We start from the raw sequence: 18,100 nt of genomic DNA, 5'->3' as shown, positions 1-18,100 counted from the left end.
TACAAGCCTGTTCGATTGTAATCGATTTCGGGCAAGCTAGTGTTTGGGATTCACCAGAGCGGCCATATTGCCGATTGTTTCGGACGATGATTTTAAATTATAATAAAATGCCACTTAATAATTCATACAAATCTTGAATTGTTCTGCTTTGTCATCTGTATTGTCTTTCTTTCATTATATTTAAATGTTGCTGATTCATACGTGTTTCTAGTGTTTCTTTTCTAGCTGAAAGTCATTAAATGGAGAAATACTTTTTCTCACTTGTTGTGCTATTTGATTACGTATAGAAGTCTTCATATTCATCTATTTAGCCAACAAAACTTTCGATATACATTTAACTGTTTTGTATTCTCTATAATATATATATATATATATATATATATATATATATATATATATATATATATATATATATATATATATATATATATATATGGTCATATGACAATATATATCATTTATGCCATTGTACCTTTAACAATTTTATCGTTGACCTTTTATATACATTATGATTATATGAGAAAAAAACAACCATGTGGCCTGTTGCTGATTATCTCACTTCCCAAGGAAATTAAGGACCACCTGTCCTCATCCATGATAATTTTATAGTGTCTTGACAATGGAACCCGCACCTAATCACTCGAGTCCATAGTCTGAGGGCGGGTTCACCCGATCTTCGACTCTCCTGCGTCCACTCAGGCAGTGACCAAAGCGAGAGTTAGGCCTTACCATTTGTAAGTCAGGACACTTAACATCAAACATGTTAACATGTGACCAATCCCATTAACCCACTCAGTGCTACCTCATGGCTGCATACATACATCCGCCATTTTTATGTATAGAAGATATCTACGTTTCTTCAGTAGATATTAGGAAATATTTCACGAGTGAAGTGCTAAAACTGTATTTCCGCAATTGGCAAAGTCAAGAGTCAAGAGTGACAATTTAAAATGTTTCTACTTCATGGGTGAAATATTTCCTTATATATGCTGATAAAGCGTATCTTATGTTTTTAAAATATATTTTTTAAAAAGCAAAATGTGATTTGCATTGATTTTTCCCCAGTCTTTGCCCATTTTATGCAAATTTTAACTTTATTTTAAAAACGTTCATACTTGGAGCCTACTTATTGTTCTTTGGAGCTAGTTTTTAGACATTTTTAATGACACTCCTCATTAGTTGCTTATTATTATACTACAGAGTCTACATTCTCGACATATTTTAGGATTTGTTCATCCTGATGGAGTCACAGAGAGAGAGAGAGAGAGAGAGAGAGAGAGAGAGAGAGAGAGAGTGTATGTGTGTGTGTGTATGTGTGTGTGTAAGAGAGCAGAAGAAGTAAAAAAATATTTGCCTAAGTACGAAAAATACAAGTCTGAATAACATTGACAAGGGCTGGTATATTTACCAAATGTGAAAAGAAATCAGTTCTAAAAGTGATATCGCCACTATGGTATTAAAAATGATATCGCCACTGTGGTGATAAAGGTGATATCGCCATTATAGTGATAAAAGCTATATCGCCACTATGGCGAAAAAAGTGGTATCGCCACTATAGTGATAAGAATGATATCACCATTATAGTGATAAATGCGATATCGCTACTGTGAGGAAAATAGTGATATGCCTACTGTGGTATTAAAAATATCACCACTGTAGTGATAAATGTGATATCGCCACTGTGGTGAAAAAAGTTATATCGCCACTGTGGTTATATAAGCGAATCTCCACTTTGGTGATAAAATTGATATCCCCACCTTGGCGACATAAATTTTCTTAAGCTGATATATTTCAGTATTTCATTATGATGTACATGATAACGATATAAAAAAAAAACTTGTACTGCGGATTATGCTGACGATGTTAGTAAATATTCATTTACTGTAGTTGTGTACAGCTGATAATTCTATACATAGCTGTATATTACCACACAACGGAACTGTCTCCCTTGAAACGTCTGTCTATTGTGGTCACCCGTCCTTTAAAATACACAGTACTATCATTTATAACATCATCTGTTTCAAGTTCGTTACCGCACGGAACAAGCTGGTGCTGTGCATCCTATTTTAGACTGGCAGGAATAAAAAATTAATCCAGAATGAAAAATAATATTGTGTGTCTGCAGCTACGAAAATGTTAGATTAGAATCTTGGTCTAGACTCATTTGTAAAATATTTATTTTTCAACATAATCAGGCTGCTTCCATTTTTTACTTTATTGCGGTAATATTTTAAGATTAATTGTTCAAATTATGTAACAAAAACATGAGTGGTCTAGTCATTTGTCATTTTGAGTGTTGTTGTTTTGTTGTTGAGTTTAATTATAGTGGCGTGCGCACAATTGTGCATGTGCCACTTTTTTCTGACTGCACCGCAGCCTGCTAGTTGTTCCTGGGGAAGGGGATGGTGCCACCTCCCCCAGGCTTTTATGGATTCAAGGAACCCTGATAGTTTGGCCTCAATCTGTGGGTCCATAAAGGTCCCTACAGTTGAATGGTTGGCTGTCATTAGTGGGAAGGAGAGCTCGGGAACGGTCCTGCTTGCTTTACATCGCTGGTTTCTTGTTGCATTTGCCTGGTGTTTCTTGCAATTTTTTTTTTTTTTTTTTTTCAAAATGTTCTAAAAGGAGGGGGGGGGGATGTTCTATGCTGTTTATAGAGGTTCTTAGTAGAAATGATGTATGAAGAGAGATTTTCAAGGTTTTGAGTGGTATTTCTATATGGAAGTCAAAAAGACAAAAAGTGAGGAAGCAAACATTGGCAGATTTACACTGTTATCCAAATGTCACATCTAATGATTATCCTCATCGATCATATCCTTGAATGTACAACAGTACTACAGTATGACAAAAATAAACATGTAATAACACTCCTTACATGTAATAACACTCCTTACATGTAATAACACTCCTTTTATGTAATAAAACTCATTATGTGTAACAATTTCACATTGCATTCACATTTTATCCTTTAAATCCTAATTTTTCACAGTTGTTATGGTTACTCGACTGTTCCTATCTCTGTGGAGACGGTAGACTATTTGCAAGTGATCGTCTGGTCTGTACGTTGTTCCTCTAATTCCTAACTGACGAATGTTCACCGGTAACATACGATCACTCGCCTTGGAAGATCGTTCCTCGTCCACACCATCATCTTTTATAACTGACTTTGTACTGCCTCTGCTACAATGACTTATTCGCGATTGTCCACTTCTCGCGCGAGTTGGCGGCGCTAACGGTATCACACTAGAGGAAGGAGTATCCCTAGAAATCGTACTGCCGACGTAAAGCGATCCAGGGACAGTACTGTGATGGAATGACGATGCTCTATGCATTTGCAATTTTCGTTCTAAGATTTGCTTGCTGTCCAACAATGCGTATTTTTTAGCAGGATCAGGAGGGGTTGCCGGCTTTGCAAACTCGGCGCTTCCGAGGCGAAGAGGCCGAGCCCCTCGCCTCGGAGTGCATGCCGGGAACAAATTATTCTCACCAGTATTCGCGATTCGAAGGCGCCGTTCTTTACTGTCATCTGTATCCAACGGTGAGAGTTTCGGGGGAGTCATTAAATTCAAGTACTGGTCTAGAGTGAGATAGTTTCTCTTCGTATTTCTATTGTCATGAACTGGAAATCCCGAGGAGGACGAATTTTCCCTCACAGGAGCCAGGTTGATTGTCTTCCCTCTGTCACGCATGGTCAGAACCCTGTATTCGTCATCCCATGAATCTTGAGGCTTTTTGCTTTCATTCTTCACGTGACCTGCCCATAAGCTGAAAAATCATTGGATAAGCAAGTAAAACATATTCTTATCACTATTTAAAAAAGTGAACAGTACCAAATTAATCGAATAGGAAATGCAAACATGCTTAATCAGCGAATCATATGAAACTCGACATGATAATATGAGTTGTTAGTGTTTGAAGGAAATACTGAACTGACGGGTCCTGCAAGCCCACTGAAATATTATTCGTACAGAAATGAATTCAGCTGTTCAGTTGATGAATAGAAAGTATAACATTTAACGAATTCCACTGTTTAAGTTGAGACAAAGGATGATAATTATAAATATTAATGAATTCCACTGTTTAAGATGACATTAGGAATGAGGAATAGAATTAGTATAAAATTGAAGTTATTCAAAATTAATCTTTAAGCGTTTTACATGATTATTGTTTTTTTTTTTTTACAAACTATAGCCCCAACAACCATAACGAAAACATTTCTGTTAATTCTACATGTGTAACAGAATAAAAAGAAGTCATGATATTAAGTCATCCACCACAATATCTCTATCTTAATTTCTAAATGTCCTTTTCTACAATTAACACATTACAGCTATCCCCATCTTATTTCTAAATGTCTTATTTAGAACTGACACATTACAGCTATCCCTATCTTAATTTTTAGATGTCTTATTTAGAAGTGACTCATTACAGCTATCCCAATCTTAATTTCTAGATGTCTTTTTTAGAACTGACGCATTACAGCTATCCCAATCTTAATTTCTAGATGTCTTATTTAGAACTGACACATTACAGCTATCCCAATCTTAATTTCTAGATGTCTTTTTTAGAACTGACGCATTACAGCTATCCCTGTCTTAATTTCTAGATGTCTTATTTAGAACTGACGCATTACAACTATCCCAATCTTAATTTCTAGATGTCTTATTTAGAACTGACGCATTAAAACTATCCCAATCTTAATTTCTAGATGTCTTATTTAGAACTGACACATTACAGCTATCCCTATCTTAATTTCTAGATGTCTTATTTAGAACTGACGCATTACAGCTATCCCTATCTTAAATTTCTAGATGTCTTATTTAGAACTGACGCATTACAGCTATCCCTATCTTAAATTTCTAGATGTCTTATTTAGAACTGACGCATTACAGCTATCCCTATCTTAAATTTCTAGATGTCTTATTTAGAACTGACGCATTACAGCTATCCCTATCTTAAATTTCTAGATGTCTTATTTAGAACTGACGCATTACAGCTATCCCTATCTTAAATTTCTAGATGTCTTATTTAGAACTGACGCATTACAGCTATCCCTATCTTAAATTTCTAGATGTCTTATTTAGAGCTGACGCATTACAGCTGTCCCTATCTTAAATTTCTAGATGTCTTATTTAGAGCTGACACATTACAGCTATCCCTATCTTAATTTCTAGATGTCTTATTTAGAACTGACGCATTACAGCTATCCCTGTCTTAATTTCTTGATGTCTTATTTAGAACTGACACATTACAGCTATCTCCATCTTAATTTCTAGATGTCTTATTTAGAATGGAGACATTACAGCTGTCCCTATCTTAATTTCTAGATGTCTTTTTTTAGAACTGTCACACCACTGCTACCACCATTTAAATTTCAAGAGGTCTTTTTTAGAATCGAAACATTACTTCTAGCTTATTTATGATCATGAATCCACGTTTTGTTTTCTTTATTACAAATGTATAATACTACTACCTCAAAACGTCACAGGAGGTCGTTATATCTTGTAAACTTATGGGGTAATATTTGAGGCATGCGAATGTACTTAAAATACATTTTTTCTCCTTTATTTTGTGGTGGTTTTTTTTAGTGTATTTTGTTTATTTTCCGTCATTTGATAAATCTTTGGAATTATTATTGAATTAAAATCTAAGTAACACGTCGAATAATTTCAATTAATTGTCCCCCAAGCTTCATAAAATATAGAAATTAACTATTCGATTCATTTCACAAAATTATCTGAAATTAGCTCGCAAATAAGATCGTCTGAAGCTGATCACCGGCAGATGCTATTGTTTCTCTATAACGCCCATGCCATCGCATTTTAAGTCCTACAGGTATTTTGCATAATTTACAAAAATGTACCGTAGTGCAAGGTACATACGTTTTAGGGCTTGAAATGGCAGATCTAAGGCTGCAATTTTGAATTTATCAACCATTTGTCGTCAAGAATGTTTAACTTTCCCTTAACTGGAACCTATCAAATTAGTTTGTCATTCTATTCTCAATTCTATCAACAGTATGTAAGTTAAGTTCTTGAGTCCGTAGATTATTTATATGTGTTGCCGCTCTTTGTCTTTTAAAATTTGATTTATGCTTCTGACGATGAACACGTTTGGCGTAATCTTTTTGTTTTCTTTTCTTCTGCCTTTTGCAAGGGCATTCGAAATGTGTATAATCAGTCAGATTTCTGTGTTGTTCTTTTCTTTTCCATCAAACCGCCACTATAGGCAGCAGCGTTGTTACACCACATTAGTAGGAAAAGGTTCGATAACCTCTGACTACTTTATAATATTTCAAAATATTTTTACAAAACAGAAATATTTTCTTTCCTCTTTTGTATTCAAAGGAGGTACAAAAAATGGATGAAAAATACACATCGAACTTAGCATTTCTTAACTATTTCAGCTGTAAAAGGAAGCGTAATATGACCGTTCACGATATCGGCTGAGGTAGATCCGAAAGATCTGAGAGCAAAGGAAGCTGCCTGACGTTATTCGAATGTTTCCAAAGCAAAGAAAGTTACCTGAAGTTGTTCCAAATGTTCCCAGAGCAAAAGGAAGCTAACTGAGATTATTCCGAATATTTCTAGAGCAAAGAAAGCTACCTGAGGCTGTTCCGAATGTTCCGAGAGCAAAAGGAAGTTAACTGAGCGTTAAGAACCTTTACTTCTTACGTATTTCACATAAATTCAGTGGTAACACGTGTAAAAAGAAATGGATTAAAAATATTTAATTATTTACCCAGCGTCCTTTTCTCCCGACAAAATGGCAAGTATGTCACAGTTTTCTGCCACAGAACTGGAATATAGAAGGTTTAAGAAAAGGTTATTACATATGCAAATAAATGCATGTTTCAGAAACCGAAATTATGTATTTTTTACAATAAGAAACTAATTACATCTAAGTACAAAAAAAACATAATGAAATCCTGTTCGTAAATTTCAGTTATGAGTAACGTAAATGCAGCAGCGGTTAAACATAACCTGTAATCGAACATTGGGCCGGGCAAGGCAGTTGTCACTCGATTATCACATAAAATATATTTTAATGGACCGCTGACAAGTCCATTCGTCAACTATATGAGTCGTTACGTAAATACTTCTGACTGAAACTCGTGGTGTTTGTATGGGAAATAAATCATTCGGATACACTTACTCCCATTGCTACTTACAGAAGTTATGGATTAAACGAACTATTTGAAAAGAGGCTTAATGTTGTAATTATCTGCTTAGCAAAGCGGTTCAATAAGCGCGAGATGAATTTAATGGGGTCATTTTGAGTACTGGTAAATAAATGAATTATAACATAACCACTACCTGTCCCCTAAGTGGAGTTGCCAGCGAATAAGAAATAATAATAATAATAATAATAATAATAATAATAATAATAATAATAATAAAAATAATAATTTAGCTGCTTGCTCTATTTTAACCCAAATTTATATGTCATGTTCTTTCAGCTTAAGTTTTATTGCAGCAAGAAAAACGACCAGATTCGAATTCTACAATCATCCAATAAAGAATCTCGTGTCAAACCTTTTTTACTCAGACGTGGAAATAAATACAAATATTCTCTTGCACCATTAAGTTTGGTCTGTGTTTTTTTTTTTTTTTTATTAAATTGTGTTTGTTTACTGAACTCCTGACGAAATTATTTAAATATTATGTATGGCCTATTATGCATGTCCACTCCAAATCTAGGGAGCAAGCGCTTCGCGTTAGTGTGAAACAAATTTTGTGTCAGCTCAATAAAGAATTTTAGGATTTCGTGGATTGCAACCAAATATTGTGTCCGCTCAATAACGTGTTTAGGACTTCGTGTAATGCAATCATCTGTGTGCTCGCTAAGTAAAGTTTTGAGAATTTCGTGCAATTACAACCAGTTTTAACAAGGCTTGACATGAAGAAGACCCAGGTCAAGTTTATTTTTATTTTTTTTCATACAAATTTTACTGACTTTTGATTTGGATCTTTGCTTTTAATTGCATAATTTTGGCCTGGACATCGGTGTAGCACGGTCTCATTTCTATTTTCATGTTTTGTTTTTTTTTAACCGTAAATACCTTTTATTTTTTCAGACGTTTATATGTAATGAGTTGGCAGAACAGAGTTGATGAGTTATTTTAAAAAAAGGAAATATATGTATTAAAATAAAAAGAGTGTGTGTGCGTCTGAAAAGAATCCTTCATGGATTATCATCAAATTTGAATTAGGAGAATATTATTGAAATATGGTTATGACTAAGCATATGTATCAAATGCGGATTACTCAGCTAGACAATACCACCAAGATTACTCAGCTAGACAATGCCACCAAGATTACTCAGCTAGACAATACCACCAAGATTACTCAGCTAGACAATGCCACCAAGATTACTCAGCTAGACAATGCCACCAAGATTACTAAGTTCGGCAATGCCACCAATATTGCTATGCTATACAATGTCACCAAGATTACTCAGCTAGACAATGCCACCAAGATTACTCAGCTAGGCAATATTACCAAGACTAATCATCTAGGCAATGTCATGAAGATTACTCAGTTAGGAAATGCCACCAAGATTACTAAGCTCGGCAATGCCACCAATATTACTATGCTATACAATGTCACCAAGATTACTCAGCTAGACAATACCACCAAGATTACTCAGCTAGGCAATATTACCAAGACTACTCAACTAGGCAATATTACCAAGATTACTCAACTAGGCAATGTTACTAAGATTACTCAACTAGGCAATATCACCAAGATTACTAAGCTAGGCAATGCCACCAATATTGCTATGCTATACAATGTCACCAAGATTACTCAACTAGGCAATGCCACCCAGATGACTAAGCTAGCTATACAATGTTACCAAGATTACTTAGCTAGACAATATTACCAAGACTACTCAACTAGGCAATGTTACCAAGATTACTCAACTAGGCAATGTTACCAAGATTACTCAGCTAGGCAATATTACAAAGACTACTCAACTAGGCAATGTTACCAAGATTACTCAACTAGGCAATGTTACAATGATTACTCAGCTAGACAATGTCACCAAGATTACTCAGCTAGGCAATGTCACCAAGATTACTTAGCTAGGCAATATTACCAGGACAACTCAACTAGGCAATGTTACCAAGACTACTCAGCTAGGCTATGTCACCAAGATTACTCAACTAGGCAATATTACCAAGACTACTCAACTAGGCAATGTTACCAAGACTACTCAACTAGGCAATGTTACCAAGATTACTCAACTAGGCAATTCCACCAAGATTAATTTGTTATACAATGTCACCAAGATTACTCAGCTACGCAATGCCACCAAAAAGATCACTCACCTCGGCAATGCCACCCAGATGACTAAGCTAGCTATACAATGTTACCAAGACTACTCACGAGGGCAAAGTCACCAAGATTACTCACCTAGGCAATGTCACCAAGATTACTCAGCTAGGCAATATCACCAAGAGTACTCAGCTAGGCAATGTCACCAAGATTACTCAGCTAGGCAATGCCACCAAGAGTACTCAGCTAGGCAATATCACCAAGATTACTCAGCTGGGCAATGTCACCAAGATTACTCAGCTAGGCAATGTCACCAAGATTACTAAGCTAGCTATACAATGTCACCACGATTACTCAGCTAGGCAATGCCACCGAGATTACTAAGCTAGCTATACAATGTCACCAAGATTATTCAGCTAGGCAATGTCACCAAGATTATTCAGCTAGGCAGTGCCACCACGATTACTGAGCTAGGCAATATCACCAAGGTTACTAAGCTATACAGTGTCACCAAGATTACCAAGATTACTCAGCTAGGCAATGCCACCAAGATTACTCAGCTAGGCAATGCCACCAAGATTACTCACCGAAGCAATGTCACCAAGATTTCTAAGCTAGGTAATGTCACCAAGATTACTCCAATAGGCAATATTATCAAGATTGCTCAACTAGGCAAGGCCAACTAGAGTACTAAGCTTGCTATACAATGTTACCAAGATTACTCAGCTAGACAATGTACCAAGATTACTCACCTAGGCAGTACCACCAATATTGCTAAGCTAGGCAATGTCACCAAGGTTACTAAGTTATACAGTGTCACCAAGAGTACTCAGCTAGGCAATGAAACCAATATTACTCAGCTATGCAGTGCTACCAAGATTACTCAGCTAGGCAATGTCACCAATATTAATATGCTATACAATGCCACCAAGATCACTCACCTAGACAAACGCTGCTAAGATTACTCAGCAAGGCAATGCCACCAATATTACTCACCTAGACAACACTACCAAGATTACTCAGCTAGGCAATGCCACCGAGATTACTAAGCTAGCTATACAATGTCACCAAGATTACTAAGCTAGGCTGTGCCACCAAAATTACTCAGCTAGGCAATGTTACCAAGATTACTCAGCTCGGCAATGTCACCGAGATTACTAAGCTAGGCAATGTCACCAATATTAATATGCTATACAATGTCACCAAGATCACTCACCTAGACAACGCTACCAAGATTACTCAGCTAGGCAATGCCACCAAGATTACTCACCTAGACAACACTACCAAGATTACTCAGCTAGGCAATGCCACCGAGATTACTAAGCTAGCTATACAATGTCACCAAGATTACTAAGCTAGGCTGTGCCACCAAAATTAATCATCTAGGTAATGTTACCAAGATTACTCAGCTAGGAGAAGTTTTCCTAGATTATTATCTAGAAACCAACGTTTTTAAATGGCAAATGATGCCATTAACCAGTTGACATTAAAGGGGCCTTTTATATGTGCCAAACATTGGTAAACAATAGTTTTTAATCTGGCCATTCGTACAGTTATAACATGAGAACAAAAACTCCATGACACGCATTAAAACCAGTTATTCTTTAACAAATCAAATGACGATGTTTGTCTGTAGTCTAAAATGAAAAATAGTATAGTTTTACCAATCATTACATCAAAATGCTTATATCTATTCCTTCATTGTTTATGTTTTTGGAAGCGAAACGCAGGTCGTATACTATAACCAATACTTTTGCTATCAAATACCATACATGAAAATGGTCAAATCTGTTGAACATAATGACATTCTACAATAAGACAGGCCTAGCATTGTTCATTTGACAATAATTCATAATTTCTCGTCAGAAAGTTCTTCATGTTTATAAAGTAAATACAGGTCTTAACGACGTCAATGGACCCGAAAATTGTTTCGTTAAATGCAGTTTGGTTTTACAGCACAACAACACAGTTAGGCTATTTTGAGTGGAACCAATAGGGTTAAATTCCCTTGCCCAAGGACACGCTATGGTAGCTTCCAGGGAGCCGCGGAATCGTAATCCAAGGGTTTGCTGGTTCGATACCTGCATATACTAGCCCGAGTCGGCTGCCTCGGTGTGGCTTTTGAAAATGCACTTAGCTGCAATTTCCTCTGTATGATATTGCCAATAGTTTGTTAAACATGCCGTTAAAAACAACAAAAGAAAAAAAAAACAAAATAACTAGACTCAATTGATGCGATGATAGGATTAGAACCCAGCACCCGTTCGGTCGCGAGACCGTCAAGCTCATCACTGAGCGACCGCTGCTCCTTCGCTATATGCAGTAATCGTCATAAAAGATAAGACATGATATTTATAACGATATAGCATTGTAAATGATATAGACATAAGCAAAGTTTACTTAAGAAATCCAGCACCCTAACCCCACACAGCGCGCTCGATTACCTCGGCTTGTGCATAAATACCATGCTGGCCCCGCTTACTCCATCCTCGATACTAGAGACTGTTCGTTTTACTCTTAATTACTAGACGTTATGTCGAATGAGCTGACAGGTATATTGAAAGCCATTGAGAGTATGTATCCAAATGATGGAAAAATATGCTCGGATTATGCATTCATTTAATGATCTCGTCCCTTGTCGTGTTCTTATATTAACAGCTTAGTGTTCTCACCTTCCAACAGCGTTCATATCTTTACACATGCACTCGTCTCCTTACAAGCATGTGAAGGTTTATCATACTATTTTATAATATTTACACACAATACTGAATTCACTTTAGTTATATATTAGAGAGAGAGAATGTGTGTGTGTGTGTGTGTGTGTGTGTGTGTGTGATTTGGATTTTTAAAGTAACTTTTAACATACTTTCAGACATATAGCTACGATGTCTGCAGTGTGGCAGTTTATAGTTATGTCTGGGGCATCATGCCGCATACACGTGGCATGATGTCCCACCTATTTACATTATCCTGACACCAGGCCGACCAGTCCTAACACTAACCTCACTAAACTAACACTGCTAGCACCACATTTAAAAAATAAAAAAAATTCGAACCCGCGACCTCCTGCATCCGAGAAGGACGCTCTAACCACTTAGGCCACCGGAGCATATGTGTGTGTGTGTATATATATATATATATATATATATATATATATATATATATATATATATATATATATATATATATATATATATATATATATGTGTGTGTGTGTGTGTGTGTGTGTGTGTGTGTGTAAATAAGCAATTATAATAATTATAATTCAAATGTAGCAAAGAATTGGCCGTACGTTAACGATGGAATGTTATTTTCTTTATCGTCTTTACCAAGGAGAGCGTATTAAAATTTCGTGAATTCGACATTTTCTTTCATGGGTAAAACTCCGACCTTGACAACTAGTAAGTCAAAAGCGTAAAGATCACAATTACTGATTTTCTCCATTCGAAAAATACGGATCAATTAACTTTTTTCCGGAATAAAAAAACATTCCGTTTATGTACCTGGTGGTGCCAGGCAGTAATTAATATGAGACCTGAATCTGATTAATAATGGGCCCAACTATAAAGAGCTGGTTGGCTTCATGAGAAAGTTCCATATACCGTTCTATCCATGCCAATGAAATTAATCATTGTCTCATTTCGGTTTGTAAGGGCATGACCGAGATATTTATTTTATCAGGGAATTCCTTATAAGGAAGTATTTTTTTTTTTTACAGAGGGTCCGTTATCTCACTGGTGATACCTTCTTTTGCTCCACTCAACAATTGGACAAATGATAAATACTGATATTAAAATTATAATGTATCATTTAAAAAAATAACTTTGAAATATATAAAAAGACAATTCTATATAAAATTTAATATGTTTAGGGTTATGGCTTATTTATGGTGTATGTTGGATGGGATGGCAGCAAGAAGTCTTCCCGTTGTAACCATAGCAATCTCTATATCCACTTACTGCTATTTAACACAGTCATACGAAGTATATCTTATTTCAACACGTACTTTACGCCCTCCCAATGCATTCAGCTGTCCAAAGAACTAGCATTCTCAATATCACCATTTACTTTTCATTCTCTTTGTTTGGTTCATGTTTCAGTCGTAAAAACTTTTCCCAACCGGTTTTGAGTATTGTGCATGCGCACTAGATACATTTTTCACTGTAAAAAAATCTTGTGTTAGGCCAACAAAATGTAGCTTGATATGCTACATAAATGATTGGTAATTTGCTACATATGATACGTAATTTGCTACATAACTGTTACATACTTTGCTACATAACTGATGCGAAATTTACTGCATAACTGATGCGTAATTTACTAAAAACCTGATGCGTAATTTGCTACATAAGTAATGTGTAATTTGCTAAAGAACTGAAGCATAATTTGAAACATGACTGATACGTACTTTACTAAATAACTGATGCGTAATTTGCTACATAACTGATGCGTAATTTGCTACATAACTGATGCTTAATTTGCTACACAACTGATGCGTAATTTGCTACATAATTGATGCGTAATTTGCTACATAAGTGATGCGTAATTTGCTTAATAACTTTTGCATAATTTGCTACATAACTGATACGTACTTTACTAAATAACTGATGCGTAATTTGCTGCATAACTGATGCGCAATTTGCTACATAACTGATGCGTAATTTACTACTCTAGATTAAACTTACAGGTGCATATTTATTTTGACATTAAATGTTTGCAGATTTTCATTTAAAAGGGGCCTCGATATTAAAATTCATTAAGATAGCTAAATGCAGATTTCAGACAGATAGATAGATAGATAGATAGATAGATAGTGTCGCGGGTTCTCGGGTATCCCCACCTGTGCTCCGCCTGCAGAGGTTTGATCATACTAGTGTTCACGGGCGCCCGCAGGATTTTTTGCAGGGGAGGGGGTAGAGTCAGTCAGTCACGGCCGGGAGAGTTATGTGCGTAGTTAGTATAGGAAAACAGTCTGAAACTAAAGTTAATATTTACTATGCGTTTTGAACAGAATCTATATATTTGCAGTATGACACCCACCCACCCCCTTTGACCTATGCTGCGGGCGCCCATGCTAGTGTTGTGCACATTTTAAACACAGCCAAATATATATTTCGTATTTAAAACAAACAGTTAGGATCTGTGCTGCAATACTCAGTGAAGGCATGTGCAATATCCCCAAATCGACAATTGTTCGTGGAAAGACACGGGAACATTCCTGGCAAATTATTTTATATCCGAAAATTATTTGTGAAAGCCCAATTATGCTGAAAATGTTGTAGAACAATATAATTCTGATACATTTCGTTCTTGAGCCCCTCCTTCCGGGCATAATTTTCCCAAATTCGATTACAGCATTTAAAATTAGAAAAAGTCATATGCTGAGAATTACGATGAGATAACTAATGACCTTTAAATATGGAAGGCGAGACATGGGGTGTGTGTGAGGAAACCACCCATGTTAGAACTAAAGAATCTCAGTGTTCTTTCGACATCATGAAAAACAAACCAACAGCAAGATGACCTATTTTTCTGCTTAAATGACGGAATACGTGGATAATTTTTAATCCTTGAATTTAAACTGAGTATAAACTGATGACATAACTTGTTTTTAGATATAACCTACTCAATACTGAATGCTGATGTTAAGTTCATTGAAACCCTTGCTTAGATTGTGAGAGATCAAACTGTTTGATCAATAACAATTTATCAGTTTATTACAAGTCAAACGTTTGGTCCAATAGACATCTTACAGGCATGGGCACTTTTGTGTTATGTACATAATTGTTTTCTATTTAGAGCAATTTTTTTTTTAAATTACGGTCCCTTAAATATATATTGTGATTTGATAATAGTCTGTGTCTGTTAAGGTACCTATTATGTCAGTATTCATTAGTTTTGGCTATCAGTCAGTTGTAAGGTCGATCGATGGACGGAGAGAGAGCGAGAGAGCGAGAGAGAGAGAGAGAGAGAGAGCGTTACTTTCTTGGAAATAACAGCTGAGGGTTCATCTTCACTGAAAATGTGATATTCATAACAAAATGTGCACTATACCCTAAAGTTGTATAATGTACCCAAAAGCTGTATTCTATATCCCAAATCTGTAAATACACCCAACAGCTGTATACTACACACCATAGCTGTATACAACACCCAGCAGCTGTATACTATACCCCAAATCTCTATAGTATACCCCAAAGCGGTATACTACACCCCACAGATGTATACCACACAGCTGTATACTATACCCCAAATATGTGCAGTATACCCCAAATCGGTATACTACACCCCACAGCTGTATACTATACCCCAAATATGTACAGTATACCCCAAAGCGGTATACTACACCCCACAGCTGTATACCCCACAGCTGTATACTATACCTGGAAGCTGTATACTATATATCCAAAGCACTCCTGCATCATATTTTAAATGCAAAATACCTTATCTTTTCTTAAAACAGAGTTAAAACGTTTTCGCTTCTTTCTTTTTAAATGCTTTTGAATATTTGTACCATGTTTGAACATTTTCCATTGATTTTTTTCTTTTGATCCAATATTTGGAAAAAAGAAAATACGACATTGGATTGGTAGACTTCTCGTCCGCGGAACATTCCATTTCCAGCCTACGTTCCTTTTATCAAAGAGCTTTGCTTATTAATGAGCTGGCACAATAGTATTATCGGATATCTATTAATGAGACAAAACACTAGTAGTATGAGATACCTATTAATAGTAGTATCATATATATGTTGATGAGATAGAACAATCGTAGTATCAGAACCGCTTCAGCTTTAATTTACATCTAAATAATGGCTTTTATTTTCGAACATTTGAGCACGAAACTCGAAAATAAACGTTTAGGAACCTTTGCATTATAGAAAGATAGTATCATGGATGTATTATTATTTTCTCAACTTTGGTTTTTATCTTCCTTGCAAACTTCGATCACGCAGATGCAATCCATGAATCATCCCCGTCTTTCAACGTTTGGTCAGTGCTCGAGTTTTGTGCTAGGTATGTTCGAGAATAAGAAAGTGCTGGATGATAACCCACTCACCATAATGTAGATCTGAGCTTGGAGAAGTAAGGATCCGGTTTTTCGCTTGGAGCGGTCTGTGTCACTGTTCCTATAGCGTCCTTCGGAATATTACAGCCTACTGCATAATTTTTTCTATAATCCTCTATGTAATCTGTGGTATTTTCAAAATGTTCAAATATATAATAACCAGATTTCTCTCCATTAGTGAGTCTATGAAACGCTTCACTCTGAGTTTTTCCCGTATTTTGTTTCTTCGCCTTTTTTGAGCTCTTTATTTTTCGTGTGTCTTGGACCTGCTCCCATCCTACCAAGAAATCACGCGACGTGCCATTTAATCGAGAACACATACATTGGTAAGAAAGCTCTGACTCAGACCACATTCTATCATACGTAAGCTCTTTCCGAAACATTTCAAACTTGCAAACACGTTTTTCTTCTGATTTGTAGTTTAAATACTCGTCTTGATCAAATAATTTAAATTTTTTGAAGTGCTTGTTATCAGTTTGTGTGGAAGACTCGACTTTTTTCGGTGATTGCGGTGCTTGGTGGCCTGAAGGTGAACCACGCGTTGAGTCCGGAGGAATATCTTCGTGACCGAATACAAAGAATACTCTCGAATCATAACAGTTGATAATGTCGTCTGCTAATTTTCGGCAATCGGCGCTGGCATACAAAGGAGTCCTCTCTGTGATTTCTTGGAAACTATCGCTGTCCTCTGAAGCTGCAGTTTCTTTCATCTGATCCATATGGGGATCGCCACCAATTTCGTTGACAAACATACAAGTATCTTCCGCTTCTGGCGGTTTTAGATTTTCGGGTGTATTCGGATGAAATGGGGGCATGTGCTTTAATTTCGTTTACACTAGCATACAATCAAAGAAAATCTCCTTTTTAGCCTCTGTCAAGATTTTATTTACCTTTTTTACTGCAACCGAAGTGTACCTGCAGTAGAAGAAAATAAAATACCATAGGTGAGTGATATAAAGAAAGAAATCCTTTTCTTCCCGTTACGTGAAAGTTTAGAGTTTGAAGTTCCGTCTTATTCATACAACACTACAAGGGCATTTTTTTAGCGATGTCACGTGCCTTCGATTAAATTTAAGAACTACTTGTAGCAACTTACAAAATTGTAATATGTGATAGATTTCTATTTTTTCTTGACGTAACAGGCCATGTGTTTAAAATCAAAATAGCATTAAATTCTAAATGAAGAAAATGATGTTAAAAATCAGGAATTAAGAGAGATGAATGATAAGTGTGAATTGTTGACATGTGCTTTTGGAATTAATAAATTAATGTTTATTTTCCTATTTTGTTATAATTTTCTTGCGATGCATTGGTCACGACTGGTTATCAGAAACATAAGTAGCAGTCCAAATCAGGGATTACCCAGTTACAACTAAATATTTACATTTACAGACATGTATGTCGAATGACTAGAATCGCAAAATACCAATAAATATTTTTAGGTAGCCCATGATACCGAGATAAAATAGGGTTTGATCTTCCGAAATACACTTGTATGGCAATTTCTTTAAGCGTCTTATTCATTTACAATTAATTTAATATATTAAATTTCAAATGACTATTAACATAAACTAAGGTTAATTAAAGATAGAAGACTTCGTACATTGTTAAATGCATACTTGAATTGTCTCGAGCGTTTCTAGCATATCAAATATAATAAAAAGAAGAAGAATAACTCAAAGTAGTTTAGTACATTTCACACACAAAGAAAATAAAATGTCACAATATAAAAGATTAAGCGCAGATTTGAAAGA

The 18,100-nt window shown here is 35.8% G+C and overlaps 1 protein-coding gene across 4 annotated transcripts in view; it reads right to left on the bottom strand.

Annotated features, from left to right (window-relative positions):
- Positions 1–1,385: 1,385 nt before the first annotated feature.
- LOC149775125 (uncharacterized) overlaps positions 1,386–18,100 on the bottom strand; it is a 31,555-nt gene continuing 14,840 nt past the window's right edge. For 3 of the 4 annotated variants that reach the window (XM_089943664.1, XM_089943666.1, XM_089943665.1), the window contains exons 2-4: positions 16,338–17,261; positions 6,742–6,798; positions 1,386–3,765 (exon numbers count right to left, since the gene is read on the bottom strand). In XM_089943664.1, coding sequence (XP_089799790.1) covers positions 2,976–3,765; positions 6,742–6,798; positions 16,338–17,161 — 1,671 coding nt within the window. In that variant the 5' untranslated portion in view covers positions 17,162–17,261 and the 3' untranslated portion in view covers positions 1,386–2,975. Of the gene's footprint in view, positions 3,766–6,741; positions 6,799–14,118; positions 14,532–16,337; positions 17,262–18,100 lie in introns of those variants that run through there. The other variant, XM_089943667.1, reaches the window with a different exon arrangement.

Source organism: Sinohyriopsis cumingii, chromosome 19 (assembly GCF_028554795.1).
Source record: "Sinohyriopsis cumingii isolate HCF-2022 chromosome 19, ASM2855479v2, whole genome shotgun sequence".
NCBI lineage: Eukaryota > Metazoa > Mollusca > Bivalvia > Unionida > Unionidae > Sinohyriopsis > Sinohyriopsis cumingii.
This window is presented reverse-complemented; position numbering and strand designations above follow the sequence as displayed.